Source organism: Peromyscus leucopus, chromosome 10 (genome assembly GCF_004664715.2).
Source record: "Peromyscus leucopus breed LL Stock chromosome 10, UCI_PerLeu_2.1, whole genome shotgun sequence".
Taxonomy (NCBI): Eukaryota; Metazoa; Chordata; class Mammalia; order Rodentia; family Cricetidae; genus Peromyscus; species Peromyscus leucopus.
The window spans coordinates 63,789,301-63,809,109 of NC_051071.1; the positions used below are offsets into that span (position 1 = coordinate 63,789,301).

At 44.1% G+C, this 19,809-nt stretch overlaps 1 protein-coding gene across 6 annotated transcripts in view; it reads right to left on the reverse strand.

Annotated features, from left to right (window-relative positions):
* Aasdh (aminoadipate-semialdehyde dehydrogenase) overlaps window positions 1-19,809 on the reverse strand; it is a 28,807-nt gene that overhangs the window by 2,099 nt on the left and 6,899 nt on the right. For 5 of the 6 annotated variants that reach the window (XM_028855825.2, XM_028855753.2, XM_037209113.1 and 2 more), the window contains exons 4-13: window positions 16,691-16,983; window positions 13,549-13,741; window positions 10,133-10,374; window positions 9,603-9,709; window positions 8,963-9,135; window positions 7,952-8,144; window positions 5,624-5,739; window positions 3,792-4,587; window positions 2,687-2,850; window positions 1,068-1,190 (exon numbers count right to left, since the gene is read on the reverse strand). In XM_028855825.2, coding sequence (XP_028711658.1) covers window positions 1,068-1,190; window positions 2,687-2,850; window positions 3,792-4,587; window positions 5,624-5,739; window positions 7,952-8,144; window positions 8,963-9,135; window positions 9,603-9,709; window positions 10,133-10,374; window positions 13,549-13,741; window positions 16,691-16,983 — 2,400 coding nt within the window. Of the gene's footprint in view, window positions 1-1,067; window positions 1,191-2,686; window positions 2,851-3,791; window positions 4,588-5,623; window positions 5,740-7,951; window positions 8,145-8,962; window positions 9,136-9,602; window positions 9,710-10,132; window positions 10,375-13,548; window positions 13,742-16,690; window positions 16,984-19,809 lie in introns of those variants that run through there. The other variant, XM_037209115.1, reaches the window with a different exon arrangement.

The window sequence follows — 19,809 nt, forward strand, 5'->3', positions numbered from 1 at the left end:
GCAAAACTAAGACAAAGATCTAGCTTTAAGTTTTGTTGTCCTGGGTTTTTCAGGACAGGGTTTCTCTGTGTAGCCCCAGCTGTCCTGGAATTTGCTCTATAGACCAGGCTGGCCCCAAACTCAAGAGATTCACCTACCTGCCTCTGCCTCTCAGATGCTGGGATTAAAGGTGTATGCCACTACCACCCAGCTAAGATCTAGCTTTAGAAAGGAAAAACAATTTTAAAATTAGGAAAAAATTAACAAGATTTATCCTTACAATGGACAAGAAGCATTTTTGTTGTTGTTTTGTTTTTGTTTTACTTAGTTTTGTTGTTTTTGTTTTCAGAAAGGGTCTCATTATGTAGTCCAGGCTATCCTGGAACACTATGTAGACCAGGCTAACCTGAATTCTCAGTTAAAGGTGTTCACCACTATGAGGGACAGACAAGAAGTTCTTGATATGACTGAGAAAATCCTGCCTAAAAAGTTTAGAAACAGCTGGGCGGTGGTGGTGCACGCCTTTAATCCCAGCACTCAGGAGGCAAAGCCAGGCGGATCTCTGTGAGTTCAAGGCCAGCCTGGTCTGCAGAGCGAGATCCAGGACAGGCACCAAAACTACAGGGGAAAAACCTTGTCTCGAAAAACCAAAAGTTTAGAAACAGCCTGGAGAGAGGGCTCAGTGATGAAGGGCACATGACCTCACAGATGCCCCGGGTTCGGTCCTCAGCACCCACACTGCAGCTAGAACCACCTGCAATTCTAGTTCCTGGGGATTCCATGCCCTCTTCGGATCTTGTCAGGCACCAGGCACATGTGTCACACATACAAACAGACACACATACAGATAAAATGCTTATGTACATAAGAATAAATCTTTTCAAAGGTTAAAAATAGTTGAAGAAACAAATACAATAAAAACATAAACCCATGTTTCCTTGTTTTTCCAAATAATTTCAATCATTTTAAGTGAATTCTAGCTCACTAATTTCAGTTAAATTATATTTAACTGAAAAGTACTCGAACTTTCAAACATCAAAGTGGAAAATAAAGATAGGTAATAAATTAACCCGTTACTGCATGCCTACAGGATGTACAGCCACGAGAAGTCCCCGCAGTGTAGCACAGTACAGATGATGTGGACTCAGGCTCAAACACGGAGAGGAAAAGAGCGCTCCTTCACATTTTAGTTTCCAGACACACTTCTTTTCCTGCAAATAAGAATCTGAATTAATTGGGTGGCACCTGTTAACAAATCCATATACAATGTAGCTATGTTTTGGTTTCCCTCAACTTTATGTGCTGTTTTGTTCCTTCTGGAGGGCTGGGATTGAACCTGGAGCCTTGCACATGCTGCACCACAGAGCAGCTGTCGGCTCGCTCCAGGAGAATGCAGGCTCTTCTCTCTCCCTGCCCTCCCTAGTCTCTCGGAGAATCCCGGAGTTCAGGCAGGCGGAAGCCAGGGAAGCCAGTACAGAGGCAGTGAAGGACATCACCAACACTGACAACTGATAACGAATTTACATCTTCCCTTTTGGTCCACGGGTGTGCGTGCATGAGTGTGTGTGCACGTGTGTGTGTGTGTGTGTGTGTGTGTGTGTGTGTGCGTGTGTGTGTGCACGCACATACTCATTCTGAATACACAACCTGGTATGTTTCTTTCACAGCTTTTATAAAATGACTTAAAAATAGTTTTAATACATTATATTCAAAATAAAATTATCTCTCTCCCTGATCTAAAAACTATTAGACATCAATTACTCAACTTAAAAACAACTTGGTGCATATATCTGTCTATGTTTCTGATTATGTTGCCAGGATGGAATCATAGAACACAATTTCTTTGGTCAAAGGTTATAAGATTTACAATCACACTACTTCTTTACTACATTCACTTACTGTTTGTGTGCACACGTGTGTCTGTGGATCATAGAACACCTATTTTTTTTAGGCATGTAGCCAAGGATGATCTTGCATTACTAAGCCTCTTGAGTGCTGGGATTACACATATGCCAGCCAGCCAGCTTGTATGGTTCGAGACATGGAGCTCGAGGCTTTGCGCATGCGGGGTAAGCGCTGTACCAACGAAGCTGTGTCCCTAGCCCTAACCCGTCTTCCTTTGGCCTTCCCATCACACGAGCTGCCCCTCTCCCACGGACGCTGACTGTCGTCGATCACTGCAGTACTGTAATTAACGTGTCTCTGGAGCCCAGTGTCTCATTTCATTACTGTGAATCCTAAAGGCCTGAACATTTCTGTCCTCAGCAGCTGCTTCTGCTGAAGTTGATGCCCCTTGTTTCTGTTTCCTGAGTTTTTCTAATTAACTTATATTTACTCGTTTTTCTACTTATACCAATTAGTAAGTTTTGATTCACTGTTATTTCAAAAAACCACCGCAGCCTATTTCTTGTAGTTTTTATATAAATTTGATATTTTCACGTAATGGGATCTTTCTTAAAATAGCTTACTGATATCTTTGGTTTTTTTTTTTTTTTTTGTATTATGATCATTCCAAATTCTTCATATTACAGAAATGATTTGAAAGGAAGCTGACCATGTCTAAAGATGTTTAAATTTGACTAATCACGTCTTTCCAGACCAAAAGTTACACTCGGGCTACAGTTAACAGCTGCTCCCACTGAAGCACCCTTCCCAGCTGCTCACACCCCGGCGGTTATGGTGGGACACTGGTGAGGTCAGCTCTTACATAAATGTCTAGTGCATAGGCGTGCTGGTCATGAGAGCCGACATAAACGAGTCCTGTGGTGGGGTCCAGGGCCGGCGAGCTTTTGACAGCATCCTCAGTAGTAAATGCCCAGTATTCTTCTCCACTGTTACTCTTTAGAACGTAAACTAATCCATTGTAGCAGCCTACAGAGAAACAGAACGTAAGAGATGAGGTAGAGACACACTGACATGTAGTTAAAGGTTGGCGATTTGTATTTACACTCTTCCTCTGCATGTTCACTCATCTGGTGTAGCTTTCAGCACACATAAAGCAGACACTGAACAGCAGGCCCTGGTGTAAACTCCTGACTTAGTGCTGCTGTGGTGGCGCATGTCTTTAACCCAGCCTAGGCCTCAGCCTGCCGCGTGCTGGAGGCACTGATGAACACTTCTGCATCCAACAGTCCCCTGGTTTTTTAATAGTATCATGGACCAGCAAGACAGTCAGGAAAGGCACCTGCCACCAAGCCTGCCATCCTGACTTTGACCCCCAGACCAACATGGGGGAAAGAGACCCAACGAGTTGTCTCTGACCTCACGAGTACATGTACACACCCACACTGACGGACCTGGATTCAAATCCATCCTGGCTGTGGTTGTACAAATTACCCAGTGTCACAGAGCCTCAGGTTACTCTCCTCCTACTCGGACAGTTAGTGTGACAATTCATACAAGGATAGATGCTCAGAGCTGTGTGAGAAAAGCTAACACTAATGACAACCAATGTCCATTGGGTATTTTCTAAGGATCAAGGCTTTTTCTTTTGAGACAGGGCCTTTAGCCCAGGCTAGCTTCAGGTATCCTATTAGGGGAGGAAGACCTTCTGATCCTTCGACCTCCACCTCCTGAATGCTGGGATTACAGGTGTGTATCATCAGGTTCTATGACTGTTTCCATTTTCTCCATGAGAAAAGTGAGACTGTGAGTCCAACAACCTGCCAAAGTCACAGAGTATAGCAATACAGAGCTAACTTTATATCCAGGGTCTCAGATTCCAAACGCACGCATGCTTGTGTGTGTGCGTGTGCATGTGCGTGTGTGTATGTTCAATTGAACTCTACAAACCTTAAGACTCAGAGACTTACCAACTACAATAAAGTTCCCACACTTAGACACGCACGCGGAGGATTCAACTCGATCTCCCAAGAGCTGTTCCCATCTCATCTTCCCAGAGTAAAGGTCAACGGCTTTCACTGTGTGGGAGTGGGAGCCGATGAACACAGTTGTGGATGACTGACGGACAGCTGCTGCTATCACGAGCAGAGGGGAGGCATCGACACATCTGCCTGTGTCTGACCTCCACCTCTCTCGCAACACCACTGTCTCAGCCTCTACCGCAGGTTTCCCCTCCTCAGAAACCGGCGGTTTTTTCAAATTTTCATCAGGAGCTGGAGGACTTAAGCCTTTCAGTACTTGAATGTTAGTCTGTGGAGTGAAATCCGGAGGACAGACTGAAGGGCAGTGTCCTAACTTAGTTAGAAGCTTCCAGGAGCCCAGAGACAAGACCTGGCTCCCTCTGCTCAGAGCAATCAAAGCGTTTGTCTCATGGTCGTGGGTGGAGGGCAAGGCAGAATCCAGATGTGCAGCTTTCCCGCAGGCTCCCTCTGGGTCCACGTCACTGAGTTTCCTTTTCGTGGCACAAGCCTTGTTGACTTTCAGGTCCTCGTGTGTAAACAGGGTCTGGATGATGTGGTTGTAAATCTTTAAGATAGAACTGCTGAGAATAAGCTCCAGGAGCCCAGGTATGGACGTGCCAGTGATCTTCTCAATCTCATTGAGGAGCCACTCGGACTTCAGGGAATCTCCGCCACTGTCTAAGAACAGCGAGCTGTCGGGAACCTGCACAGGATCCTCGGGATCCTCAGGGAGGTTCAGAATAGACTACAGACGAGAGAAGGGAGAGACAGGGTAAGGGGCCCGAACCAGAGGGCCTCACAGGTGACAAGTGACAGAAAGCTGACGGTACCTTCAGCACAAATGGCATCATAAAAAATGCTAACAATTGAGATAAATCAAAGATTACTTTCTCTATATTAGTAATCATCACTATACTACCAACTCCGTCACAGATTATTCACTCTATAATCTCTAACTACGATTCCTTTTAGAGCATAAAGTAAGGAATAAGGTTACAGAAACGTCTGCTTTCCACCTGGCCCTTAAGGTCCCCACAGCTGATATTCCCTACACGACAGTAATGCCGATCCATTTCACAGAACTCAAACTGCCTCCCAAGGGGATCCCTAACAATTCAGCCCTCAGTGTTTAAGACTAACCAAATGCATTCACCTCACAGAGCCATTCAGAAAAACCTATCTTTTTGTTGTTGTTGTTTTTTGAGACAGGCTTTCTCTGTGCACCCCTGGCTCACCTGGAACTCACTTTGTAGACCAGGCTGGCCTCGAACTCATAGAGATCCACCCGCCTCTGCCTCCTGAGTGCTGCAATTAAAGGCTTGGGAAACCAACCAGGCTGAAAACTGTATATCTTATCTAAGAGATTTTGCTTTCCTATTGAGACACATTTAAAAATGCCTGGAGCAGAAACACGAAACTACTGCAAGTTTCTCAGGACTAATGGCAGAAACGAGACCCAGTGGCTAGCCCACTGGGTAGGGCGTGGTTATAGCACGGCAAGTGCATAGGTGATGCCCTGCCTCTACCAGGGAAAGTCATGTCAGCAGGCACGTAGACACTGGCACCTTTTAAATTAACTCACTTTCAATGATCTTCTCTGTGAGACATTTAATTAAATACTCTAACTTTTATTATAAACAAACTGGATGAAGAGGAAGGTATGCTACCTGGCACCTGGGCAGCTGTAATATTCTTAAAATATTGTTACTGGCTTACTAGGGATAGTAAATACCCTATAATGAAGGAATTACAGGAATAAATTTGTATTTAAGAAGTTGTACCTTCCATAAATACTGTAATTTTTCCCAAAGTTCCTCTCTTCCATGGATCTTATTCCTCGGCTGTGAGTTTATGTAGTATAAATACATTTCGTTTAATGCAGAAACATCAATTTTACCTTAATATGAAGAGAAATAACAAACATTAAAATAATGTGTAAACTTTAACCATGCAGCTGGGGGTGTGGCTGAGTAGTGGAGCATGTGTTCACACATACCAGGTCCTAGGCTTGACCCCACCCCATAAAATAAAAAATAAATTACTTTTGCCCCAGAGCCACTGTGTGTGAATTAGTCACACACAATTCACTGTAAAGCTTAGCGATCACACAGAACAGATAATCAATCCTGAAGGCTGACGTCACAGACTATAGTGAATATCACCCGAGAGGGAAGAAGATGCTTTTTACTGATGTTCAAGGGCTCAAGACGTGGTATCGAGGGGAGGTACAAAGCACTGACTGAGTGAGATGCATGGAGTGAAAATGGGTTCCATTACCTTGTACGCTAACTAGATGCATCCAAAATTCTTAACAAATATGATGAGTGACAGAGCAACTACTATATTTTGAAGTATGTGTTAAATTAAAATGTCATGGGTGAGAAACTATCAATAGTGTATATACACGCATATACATATATAAAGCATACTTTAAAAATACTCTGTGTGTGTGTGTGTGTGTGTGTGTGTTCTGTGTCAGTCAGTACAACTTTGGGGACTTCACTCTCTCCTCCTATCATTAACACCGAGGTATCAAACCACTAGGCACGTGCAGCATCCATTTTTAACCATGAGCCATCTCTCCAGCCTCATACTTTTTTTAAAGCACAGTCTTAATTATGTAGCTCAAGTTGATAGAAAGCTTAGGAATCCTCCTGCTTCATCTTCCCCAGTGCCAGGATTACAGGCATGTGGCACTGTGTCTGACCTTTTTTTTTTTTTTTTTTACTTTGTCATTGAAGTTTAATTTTTTTTTTCCTTTACAATACCATTCAGTTCTACAAGAGTATATGTTTTGCCACCTAGGCTACATAATGAAACCAAGGCTACCTTGAAATACATATCAAGACCTTGTTGCCCAAAAGGTATACAAATTGAAGCTAAGTAGTACTAGGCAGAATTTCAGATCTACCACTGTGATGACTCATTGTGTGTCAATGTGAGTGAGTCATAGGTTGGCCCACTGTTCAAAATTGATTCAAAACTCTTTCTGTGTGCATCTATAATGACATTTCAGGATAAGATTAGCATATGAATCAATGGCCTCAGTGAAGAAGACTGTCTTCCCAAACTGGCTGGTTATCAGCCCAGCCCTGGAGGCCTGCACAGACAAAAAGCAGAAGGGGGATGAACCTCCTCACTGTGTGTGCTGGGAGATGCCTGCAGTGTCTAAGCCATGGCTCCCGATTCTCGGACCTCAAAACTGAGAACTACAGCCCCAGCTCTCTTAGGACCCCTCCAGCTCCAAGTCATAGGATGACACCTTTCAGCCTCTGGTGCCACGTCAGTCAGTTCCCTCTAATATTTTTTTTTTTAAACAATTTATCTTTACTTTATATGAATTGGTGTATACATGTATGTCTGTGTGAGGGTGTCAGATCTTAGAGTTACAGACAGTTGTTAGCTGCCATGTGGGTGCTGGGAATTGAACCCGGGTCCTCTGGTAGAGCAATTGGTGCTCTTAACCACTGAGCCATAACTCCAGCCCCCCCTCTAATATTTTTATATATCCATCTGAACACCAGTTCTGTTTCTCTGGGGACCCCTGAGAAATACGACCACTGACCTTCCTGGCCAGCCTGACTGGGTTCAGAGTCTCTCCCCTGGGTGTGTCTGTGAGGATGCTCTGGGGATGAACAAAGCAGGGGGGACCATCCCTGAACATGGGCCGGGGGCAGAGAATAAAGGAAAGGAGACAGCCGGTCAGAGTCTGCCTTCATCCTCTCTGCTGGCCCACCATCCCATGATCTGAGCTGCTCACTGCGCCTCCCGGCCATGGCAGACAGACAGACTATGAAGCCATCAGCCCCAATCTTTCCTCCCTTCAGCCTTTTCTGTCGGGTCTTGTCGGGGGATGCACAAGTAACTGACACTCTGCACAATGGTGGTGTGTGTGTGGGGGGGTGCGGATTGCCTACCTGCAAAGTGGAATACCGTCAGCCCACGGGAGTTTTTCAACAGGAATGAGTTAGTTACACAAAGCAATTAACAGAGGGTCGACCACACTTACTGCTAGTATCACTTAGTATAGCTCTTACGTAGTCGTTAGACTAATCTGAGTACCATTAGCGTTCCCCAGCACTGAACACATCTGCGCTAAGTCACTTTACCGTGACATGTGAATGGTAGAGTATCAATCAACACTATGTCATCAGGGAGGGCGTGAGTTGGAAGCTCTTTCTGCAATTCTTTAAAGATGCAATCCTTTACTAAATCAACTTTGGAGGCGATGAAGAGAATCAGCTTTTCCTGATTATACCACATGACTGCACAGGATTCCACCTGGTCAAGTTCCTCAGCCACCTGTAAGAGAGATTATCCTCCTTTACTAATGGGGACATCTAGGAACAGGCTCCTGAATGCTTGGATTTGTTATGCCTAAAATCAGTACAGCTGAATTAACTTCTAGAAAATACCTGAGATTTTTAAAAAATGCTTGCTATTGGTATCTATTACTTACAGAGAGTCACCATTAAAAAAAAAAATACATTCCAAAGCAAATAAATCAATGTATTTTCATAGGACTCAAAATCTATTTTGTTACTTCCTTTTTGTTTATTTTTATGTATGTGTGCCTGTGTGTTTTGCACACCATGTGAATACAGGTGCCGGAGGAGGCCAGAGGATGTTGGCTCCCCTGTAACTGGAGTTACAGAAGAAGGTTGTTAGCTCTCTGATGTGGGTGCTAGAAAGCAACCTGGGTCCTCTGCAAGAGCTGAGGCATCTCTAACCACTGAGCCATCTGTACATTCCCATATTTATTTTAAAAATGGTCATCTCGGCAGAGCAGTGGCGTGGCATGTCTTTAATCCCAGCACTCGAGAGGCAGTGGCAGGTGGATCTCTGTGAGTTCAAGTCCAGTTTGGTCTTGATTAAAGGATTAAAGGTGTGCACCACTGCCATCTAGCACTGATTTTTTTTTTTTAAGATAGGATCCTGCTATATAACTCAGGCTGGCCTCAAGCTCATAATCCTCAGCCTCAGCCTCCAGAGTGATGTTCACAGGCATGCATCACCACACCCAGCTCCATATTTTTTATTGAATCTGGCATAGAACTTTGGTGGTAGCCGCCTCTACTGCCTACCACACTATTAGATATTTAATACTCAAGTGGCCCCACCTGTTGCACAAGCTCAGTGTTAAGACGCTTGCCATGCCGCTTGATCTGGCTGTCCTTTCTGCCCAAGAAAAACATCTCTCCGTCTTTCACAGTCACGAAGTCTCCTGTGGCTCGCATGGTGCCCAGAGGCACCGTCACTTCATCGTCGAGGAAACAGACTCTGTGTTCCCCACCTTTCAAAGACACAGACTCCAGGGTCAAAATCCACACAAAAACCGACTTAACAATATCCAAATCAAAGTGCCTCTAAAACTCAGGAACTAAGACGCAGACCCTGACTATCCTAAAACGAAGAGATTTTAAATGCTCCCTATGCTACCTGATAAAACTGGGCACAATAACTTCAGGAAGTTTGTAAAGGATAAAACTAAACTTATTTCTAAAAATACGTATGATTTTAAAAATATCCTTAGAATACTGCTAGATATAGTTTTGTCAAATGCTAACATTTCAAGTTATGTTTCTAAATTATTAAGAACTGCATGTGAAATAATTTGGGGAAACACTAAATATCTCGTGATTATGAAGAGATTAAAATTTAACACTGAAAAGTTCACTCTACATAAAAAAAATCATGAAAGGAATAAAAGAAACATCTGATTTTTCTTTCTGAAAAATCAACCAAGAAATATAAACCAACCTAAAAATACTTGGCCGGTGCCTTCGTGAACCGGGGAACCGTTGGCGTCCCTGACCTCAACCACCGTTCCAAGTAGCGGAGACCCCAGCTGCACAGGAGAGTCACGTCTGCGAAAAGCACAGCCCGGAGCAGCTTTAAAATTCACATTTGAGCGGACTTCCCAGTGTATCCAAAGCACAGTACAGTAAATGAAGACAAAACAGTTTGGGGTGCAATTCAAAGACTGCCCGAGGAGAGGGTCTGGTGGAAACCGAGTCAGTCACAAAGGGTCCGGCAGGATCTCGTCGCCAGTTAGAGGAAAGATTTTGGATTCTTAACTTGAAACAGTGTTTTAAAAACTATCACTACCCAACAAACCCTGCCGACAGGGAGGGCTAGGAATGCAGCTCCCGGCAGAGGGCGTGTTCAGCATGCAAGGCCCATTGGCTTCAACAACTGCCATCCCAAACAAAACTCACAAACCCCAGTACTGATGCTAAGATCTCTGGATAAGACTCCTCCCCTCCACCGAGTGTCACTAAAGCTCTTACTTCACAGGAGAATTAAGAATGTCCTCTGGGATCCTGTAAAAAGTCGCCCAGCTGGATACCTCTGTGACACCATAAAGGTTAAATATCCGGGTCTTATTGCCTTTGCCTCGCCATCTTTGGAGAACAGTCAGTGAAGGGAAGGCTTCCCCTCCGAGGGCTAGCACTCTCAGAGAAGTGTGTGCTGACAGGACAGTGGACTTGATGAGCTCACACCCAAATCTCCTCAGCAATGTCGGCGTTGCCTGGAAACACATTAAAGTCACTTAGTTTTCTCCTTCCTTATGTAAATACTAAAAGAATTAATTCAGATTTTGTATTTGGAGCCCATGTGGACATTAAGGCTGTGTTTTTCGTTCTTTCGGATCTCTTACTATTTCTGTGTATGTGTGTTTGTGTGTGCCTGCAGAAGCCAGAGAGGGCATCGGATGCCTTAGGCCACAGGCCGTTGTCAACCACTAGACACAGGTTCTGGGAACTGAACTCTGGGCCAAGGAATACTCCTAACCGCTGGGACATCTCTCTAACCCTGAGGTTGTAATTTGCAGTTGGCAAGCCTGATTTATAAGACCCTAAATAAATATTTCACATTTCATCCATGTTATTGTATTTATAAACAGTTTATTTCTTTTTTATTACCAAGTGGTACTCCACTGTATAAATTAGGGCTGTTTTTCCCATTTCCATATAAAATCTAGGATCAACTTGTGAATTTCTACAAAACATTTCCTGGGATTTTGGTAGAAAAGTACATTTAACATAATTTACAGACTGACTTAGTAAGAGTTGCCCTGTTGACAATGTTTAAACTTCTGAGTATGAAATGCCTGTTTACACAGGTAGGTCTTTAATTTCCATCAATAATCTTAAAGAGTTTTCAGTGCTTGAGTCTTGCTATTCTTCAAACTTATTCCTATTTTATTACTTTCGATGTTATTGTAAAGCAATATTTTCTTAATTTTGCTTTAGGCATTTCCTTAATAGAAATACACATACCTAGAAACACATATGACTATATACACATATTTATACATTCAAGTACAGCTGGCCTTTATATCAAGAGGATATCTTCAATTTGGCTCAATGCATATTAGTTCTAATGTCTTCTTCTCTTAGTTCTCCAGATACATGATCATGTTGTCCGAGTATGAAATTTCTCCTCCACCTTCTCCTTTTCCTTCTCTCCCTCTCCTTCCTTCTTCTCTCCTTCCCCCTTCCCTTTCTCCTTATTGCACTGGGGAGACATACCAGCACAATGCTAAAAAAGGAAGAAAGAGACAGGGAGGGAGGGAGAAAGGCAGGCAGGTGGTGGTGTTGCACACCTTTAATCCCAGCACTCAGGAGGCAGAGGCAGGTGGATCTCTGTGAGTTCGAGGCCAGCCTGGTCTACAGAGCAAGTTCCAGGACAGAAACCCTGCCTCGAAAAACAAAACAAAATGAAATACAGATTTATTTTATCTACATGAATGTTTTGCTTCTGTGTATATGTGGGTACCTGAGGATGTAAGAAGGCACCAAATCCCCTAGAACCTGGTATCTGAAGTGATGGATGCTTGTGAGCCACCATGTAGGTGACAGGAACCAAACTAAAGTCCTCCGGAAGAGCAACAAGGGCTTTTACCCTCTGAGCCACCGTCTCCATCTCTTTTAACCACTTACAGTGCAGCATCTTACAGCCTGTGTGCTACACACCCTTTATTTTATAACTTCTGGGAGTGTTTCCTCTCTTTGCACATGTGGGTATCACATGTACACCCGGTGTCTTCAGAGGTCAGAGGATGGTGTCAGATCCTCTAGAACTGGAGTTACAATTATGAGCTACCATGTGGTGTGATAGCATGCACAAAATCTATGTAAGCCCAAGGCAGAACAAGTCCCAGCATGGAGAGGAGAGTCGGGCTCAATGTCCCATCCCTAGCCAAGGAGCTACTGGCAACTGTCAGGTGCTGAGAGAGGGTCATTTTTCTCTTAAGAGTGTAGCCTTGGTAAGCTGACCATGTGTCAGTGAAAGGCCACACATCCAAGAATATTTGGGCTCCAGAAATTAGCCTTTGTGGTGGTTTGAATGAAAATGGCCCCCTTAGGCTCATAGGGAGTGGTACTATTAGAGGGTGTGGAAGAAGTGTGTCACTGGGAGTGGGCTTTGAGGTCTCAGATGCTCAAGAAAGGCTCAGTTTCTCACTCTCTTCCTGCTGCCTGCTGATCACATGTAGAACCTCTTCTACCTGGATCTACACTGTACCTATTCTACACTCAATAGAAAGTTGGCCAGCTTCTTGTAATAATCCAGCACCATGTCTGCCTGCATGCTGCCATGTCCCACCATGATGCTAATGGACTAAACCTCTGAACTGTAAGCCAGCCCAATTAAATGTTTCCTTATAAGAGTTGCCATGGTCATGGTGTGTCTCTTCACAACAATAGAAACCCTATCTAAGACAGCTTTGATGAGGAAAAAACCCCCACAAATCGGGTAGGTAGGGGAGGAGGAGGAGATCTGTGAAGACTCAGGGAGGCGGGTGAGTATGATCAGACATGTAGGAAATTCTCAAAGAATAAAAACAGTTGTTAATTGTGGGAAAGGTGTGGTATGTAGTGTATGTACACAGGAGCATGAGTGTACACATGCAGAGGCCAGAACAGGATATCCGGTGTCTTCCTCTACCACATTCCACCGTATTTTTTTGAACCTGAAGCTGACCATTCCAGCTAGGCGAGCTGATTAGTGAGCTTCCAGAATCCACCTGCCTCAGCCCCAACCAACACTGAGATTCAGGCATATGTGGCATGCCTGGCTTTTACATGGGTACCGGGGACATGACTCACATCCTCTCATGCTTTTATAAAAAGTGCTCTTATATACTAAGACACCTCTCCAGTTCCATACCCTTTGTGTTTTTTTTTTGGGGGGGGGGCGGTATTTGTTTGTTTGTTTGTCTGAGACAGGGTTTCTCTGTGTAGTCCTGGCTGTCCTGGAACTCACTGTGTAGAGCAGGCTGGTCTTGAGCTCCTCATAGGAAGCCCCGCCTCCCAAGTATTGAGATTACAGGAAGATGCTCACACACCTGGTTCTCAGCTCATCTGTAATGGAGTGATTAATATACTAGCTTTTGGTAGGAACACAATATGCTTAAACGTTATGAGAGAAGATACCCCAACTGCACACTCACAGTCAAAGTCAAGTTCCTCCAGTGTACAACAGGTGAATGAATGCACAGTAAATAATTCTCTAGGCATGCTTAACTGATTTCTCTTTCATTTTAAGATAAACATGTGCCATCACAAGGTGGTAGCCTTTGATGAGCTAACTACACATCCTTAATCCAGTGGGAAGAACTACAGAACTATAAAGGATCCTCTACCACATGTAACCTTAGAAGACTGTAGAAGAAAACATTTCCGTTGCTCCTGAAGCATACCTGTAAAACAGTCACTCTGTGGTGGGAAAAGAGAGCATCAGCTAACTTTGATGGGAGCACTTTGACAGAAGTCGGCACGATAAGCAGACAGGCCCCACTGAACAGAGAAACAAATATTTCCACAACAGATGGATCGAAGGTCAGAGGTGAAGCCAGAAACAAGACATCTTCGTGGGTGATGTCAAAAAGTACCCTAAAGACAAACAGAGCATCACTGTCATCAGGACCGCCTAAGCCTGGGCAAGCACAGACCCTAAAGAAGCATTGAGTAGGGACTGGAGAGATGGCTCAGTGGTTAAAAGCACTTCCTGCTCTTTCAAAGGGCCCAGGTTCGGTTCCCAGCACCCACATGGTAGTTCACCCCATCTGAAACTCTTGTTCCAGAGAATTCATGGCTTCTTCTGACTTCTATGAACACCAGGTATACACACAGCACACTAACATTCATTCCAGAAAAACATTCATACACATGAAATAAAAATAGATAAATCTAAAAGAGGAGGAGGAGGAAATCAGCATCAATGCCATCATCAAGGAGAACACGTTTTTCTGGATGCCTCAGACTTCATTCTTCAGAGTAACCAAAACGGCACTATTGCTGCTGTAAACTCTCTTTACAGAAGGCAGGACTAAAGCCTTTCAGCAGAGTGAGGTAGTACATGCCTATAACCCCAGCATGAGGTAGTACATGCCTATAACCCCAGCATGAGGCAGTACATGCCTATAACCCCAGCATGAGGTAGTACATGCCTATAACCCCAGCATGAGGCAGTACATGCCTATAACCCCAGCATGAGGTAGTACATGCCTATAACCCCAGCATGAGGCAGTACATGCCTATAACCCCAGCATGAGGTAGTACATGCCTATAAGCCCAGCACTCGGGAGGCAGAGGAAGGGGTGCATCTCTGTGAGCTTGAGGACAGCCTGGTCTACATAGTTAGTTCCAGGGCAGCCAGAGCTACGTAGTAAGACCCTGTCTCAACCATCTTTTGGATAAATAAAAATAGATAGAAGAGAGCCCTTTGAATAATTCCATTTCCCCCCTCTTACCAGATAAGCTTTATCATCTGTGACTATTTTCTCGTTTGTTAATGTAGACAGTGAACTACAACCCCCAGAATTCTCTTTCTCTTTCTACTATGCTTTCCTTTTGTCTTTGTTTTTCTTTTTGTTGTTTTGTTTTTCTTTTGTTTTTTAGAGGTACTGCTCTGTTATGTAGCTCTGGCTGGCCTGGCACTCACTATGTAGCCCAGACTGGCCTCATACTCACAGCAATCCTCCTGCTTCAGCCTTCCAATGGCTAGGATTACAGGTGTGAATCACCAGTTATATGGGATTCCCTCTAAGGAGCAGGTTAGAGAACAGAAGGCTAGCAGTTGCCATTTTGCGAAGTACACACTCTGCTGGTTATTCAGTTCAACATTCCAGTCCATAATCAGCTGAGTTTTCTCAATCCTGAAATGGCCAGATTTCTCCTTAGTGAAAACCAAACAGGGCTGGAGAGATGACTTGGTGCTTCAGAACACACCGCTGCTCCGGCACCTGCTGGACAGTCAGGCAGTTTGATCTAGCTAACTCCAGGTCGAGAGCAACCAAAGTCTCTGGCCTCTGCATACACATAACATACCCACAAGTAGATACGCACATGATTAAAAACAAGTTAGAATATTTTTTAAAGAGCAGCAGCAGCAGCAGTGCTGGGTCTACAGTTAATTTCCCTCCCCACCTCACTGTGTTTTCTGACTATGCTGCGGGGTTCCAGCCTGCCACTGACTCTCTCCTAGCCAAACACACTTTCTCAGCCGTTCTGGGTGCGCCAGTCTCTTGTAAAAATCCACTCTTATACTCTGGTTTCCTTTCAGTAGAATCTTCCTTCTGTCTGAATTATTTTTTGTGGTGATATTTTGTATATGATCTAATGAATAAAGCTTGTCTGAAGATCAGAGGGCAAAGCCAGCCACCAGTTAGCCATATAGGTCAGGCAGTGATGGCACACACCTTTAATCCAGAACTCAAGAGGCAGAGGCAGTTGGATCTCTGTGAGTTCAAGGCCACCCTGGGCTACACAGGCTTGATTCAGTCTAAAATAGAAAGAGAGCCAGGCAGTGGTGGCAGACACCTTTGATCCCAGCCCTTAGGATCTCACACCTTTAATCCCAGCACTAGGGAGGTGGAGACAGGAAGTGATATGGCTGCGTGGAGAGAGGACTATAAGGCGGGAGGAGACAGGGGCTGGGTTCTCTTTCAGCTGAGGATTTCGTAGAGGTAAGAAGTAGTGGCTGGCTGCTCTGCTGCTCTGACCTTTCAGCACTTACAGAGATCTGGCTCTGGGTTTTTATTAGTAAGACCAACTAAGATTCCTGCTACAGTTTTTCATTTTTATTTCTTAAGACTTTGTGTGTGTGTGTGTGTGTGTGTGTGTGTGTGTGTGTGTGTGTGTTGAACGTGCACAAAATGTGTGAGAAGAAGATGCTAGCAGCCAGAAAATAAGAGCTGGAGTTATCAGCATTTGTTGGATGCCCAGCTTGTTACATGGGTCCTGTGATCACAACTCCAATCTCACACACACACCACTCACGCATGTGTACACACACACACCCACAGCTTCTGTTCTATCTTTGTGTGTTCTGTGATTGGCCTGTTAACCACAAGTGCATGCCTTGTCTGCAGAGAACTAAAGATAATATACAGATCAAACAGGACAGATCTAATTGATCAGTTATTTAGGATTATCCATTTGGATCAAGATTTACAAAGAACAGATATTTAAATTTATTTTTCTTTTTTAAAATGCACATTTTTTGCTTGTTTTCTTTGTTTTTCAAAACAGGGTTTCTCTGTGTAACAGCCCTGTCTGTCCTGGAACTTGACTTGTAGGCCAGGCTGTCCTCAAACTCACAGAGATCCACCTGCCTCTGCCTCCCAAGTTCTAGGATTAAAGACATGCACCATCACTGCCTGGCTAAAATGAAAGATTTTCATTGTTCTGTTCCCCTGAGTTAAGAGTCTCTCTCCACAGCACAGACTGGCCTCGAACTGGTAATCTCCTTCTGCCTCTCAAATTCTGAGGCTCTGGTGAGTCCCGCCACACCCAGCTTAAAGCACAGGTTCTAAGAAGGCTTCACGGGACAGAACTTACCGAAAGTGCTGGATGTTTGGAAGTATGCATGCGTGAGGCACTCTGACGATCTTTGGTGTCCCTGTGGTCCCCGAGGTATGGAGGACATAAGCCAAGCAGCGCTCTTGCCGAATGTCCAGGTGTGCCTTCTCGCCGATGTCGTTCTCAGAATTCCTGCTGGCTTTTCTACCATTTATTTCATATTTCTCTTTTCTATCACCATTTTCCCAGTGAAGTGTGAAGAGCACCAGGTCCTTATGTTCCTCTGAAACTGTGTCATAGTTCAAAACTGCTTCATGTGAAGACTTGAATTTCTGTGAGAGAAGGTATTTATGAATATTAACATGTTAAAAAGGAGTCTTCTCTGGAGAATGTGAAATATCCATTTCCTCATTCAATGTGGCTGAACCAGGGATGGGAGGACCAACTACATATCTTGGGACAAGGAGAGAAATGAGACACAAGAGTTAAGCGTCCTTATTTTCAATCTCACCTCCAAAGCAGACATGTACAAAAGTACATAAGTGCAATGCAATGTGGTAAAAGTGGTAAGGGCACAAGGCTGAGATGTTGGTGGAGAAGCAGAACTTACTCCACACAAAGGTCAGAGATTCCAGAGACAGTATTTGCTGTTCCCCAAATGAGAAGATGGGTAGTTCAGCCAATCACCAACGGAGAGCACCTGATCTAAGAAAGCTGAGGACAGTAAGCACTTCGGAAATGTGCAAACACGGATAAGAAGGTGAGGTCTGGTGTGACAGGAGACGAAAGGAGACCCAATCACTCTGCATGATTAGCATTCAGGAGTTCGGCCCTTAGCCTATGTGATGGGCTCCATCTGAACGTGGCAACAGCGTGGGACTAACTGTTAAATGATCGCCGCTCACTGAATCCTTTACATGGTTCTGAGCTGGTCCTGCACTAGGAGTGGACAGCAGGAGTCGGCAAGCAGCCTCCACAGAAGCTGTGGCCATAGTGAGCCAACGGCTGGGTTCTGGCTTTGGTGCTTTGGCGTGGTGCAGAAGTTAGTTGGACGAAACGGTGTGATGTTTAATTTGTTTGGTTTCTGATCTCTGGAAACAAGTTCTTGCTGTGTGGCCCTGGCTGGCCTGGAATTCACTATGTAGACCACTTCGGCCTCTACCCTGAGGTCATTGTCAGCCCTCTGAGGGCTCGGATTACAGAGTACACACCACCACTGGACCCACACACATTTAAAGTGGGGTTCTTCTCATTAGAGCTTCTTGGGCTGATTTGTAAAAACAGCTTAACTGAAACAATCTGAGTTTTTATATTAAACAAGTAAATATAAATAACAAAAGGTCAAACACTGGTAGCTTGCCACATTTTCTGCTTGTGTGTTTGTTGTGTGTGTGCATGTTAGAAGTGGCATGTCATATACAGCCTGTGATGCTAAAACAATAATAGTAATAATAATAAATATTAAAGGCAAGCCGTAAGCATCCGTAATCTCAGGACACGTGAGCTGGAGGCAGCAGGACCTCCTAACACAAGTTCAAGGTTAGCGGGACATAGTGGTGCATGTCCTCAATCCCAGCACTCATGACACAGAGGCAGGAAGACTTCTGTGAGTTTGAAGCTAGCCTGGTCTACATAATGAGTCCCAGGACACCCAGGGCTATGTAGAGAGAACCTGCCTCAAACCAAACAAACCCAGACAAACAAAAAAAGAAGTTCAAGGTCGTCAGCTTAACAGTGAGTTTGAGGTCAGCCTGGGATAGATGAAACTTTATTTAAACAAAACAGTAACTAAAATAGTTCAAGACTGTATATTCTGGAGAGTTAGATCACAATTGTTATTCCCTGAAAACTGTCCTCTGCCTGAGACACCCTCAGCTCCCTCAGAGCCCCCCACACTGCAGATTCGTGGTGGGCTCCAGAGTACTTGCCCTTCTTTTCTCCCCAACACACAGTACACAGAGTTAGAGGGGTGGTATACACCAGCATCCTCCCAAATACCTCGTCTCGACCTAGTCCCAGCCTCTACACTGCTGACATTTGGGCATAGAATTCTTGTGGGAGCCCGTCTTGTACACTGTAGGATTTTTAGCACCCTCTGCCACCTATTGGATGCCAATAGCTCCTTGTTTTTATTGGGATAATTATTACAGCCCGCAAGACCAGCTTCTGAGCTGCTGAAAGGGCTCAAAGAGAAAGCCTTAGCGTGGTAAAACTTAGTACTTTTATCTGAGGGCTTTTTTGGGAAGTGAATGAATTCTCACGCATTCTGATGGCTACTTTCTTTATTCTCTCATGTTGAATCCTCTTTATTCTCTCATGTTAGCTCCAAATCTCTTTGTTCTTCACAGCTATATATATCCAACAGAATCTTTCATGTTGAATATAGGAGTTACATTTGAAGGTCACATTCCATTTCTTAAGTAAATGATAAAAGACAGAGTCATCTTGACAACATACATGCAATAAATCTTAACTTCCTAATTGGTAGGGCTGTAATTTGTAGCTGCAACTGCAAAGAAAGAACCAATCATTTTGTTATCTACCTAAAGAGATAATCTTATAAAGGACTTTTAAAGGAGTTACAAGACTAAACTACTGAGGAGTCCAAGAAAAATAAGGAAATTGTGTATTACATCCTGTATTTCTGAGTGTAGTAATATTTTTTTTTTTTTTTTGGTTTTTCGAGACAGGGTATCTCTGTGTAGCTTTGCGCCTTTCCTGGAGCTCACTTGGTAGCCCAGGCTGGCCTCGAACTCACAGAGATCCGCCTGGCTCTGCCTCCCGAGTGCTGGGATTAAAGGCGTGCGCCACCAACGCCCGGCATGTAGTAACATTTTAAACTAACATTTTGGGATTAACAATCATAAAAATGTTCGGCTCTCTTGAACTAACACTGTTTACAGAGCTCCAAATGCCATAAATGCTTTGGTTGGAACTCAGGTTTACCTTAATTCTCTTAATATGAGCTCATTTCCTCACTCTCTAAGGCATAGTGACACTAAAAGCATTTTAAATCTTTTTTTTTTTTTTTTTTTTTTTTCTGAGATAGGGTTTCTTTGTGTAGCTTTGGTGCTGTCCTGGATCTCACTCTATAGACCAGGCTGGCCTCAAACTCACAGAGATCCACCTGGCTCTGCTTCCCAAGTGCTGGGATTAAA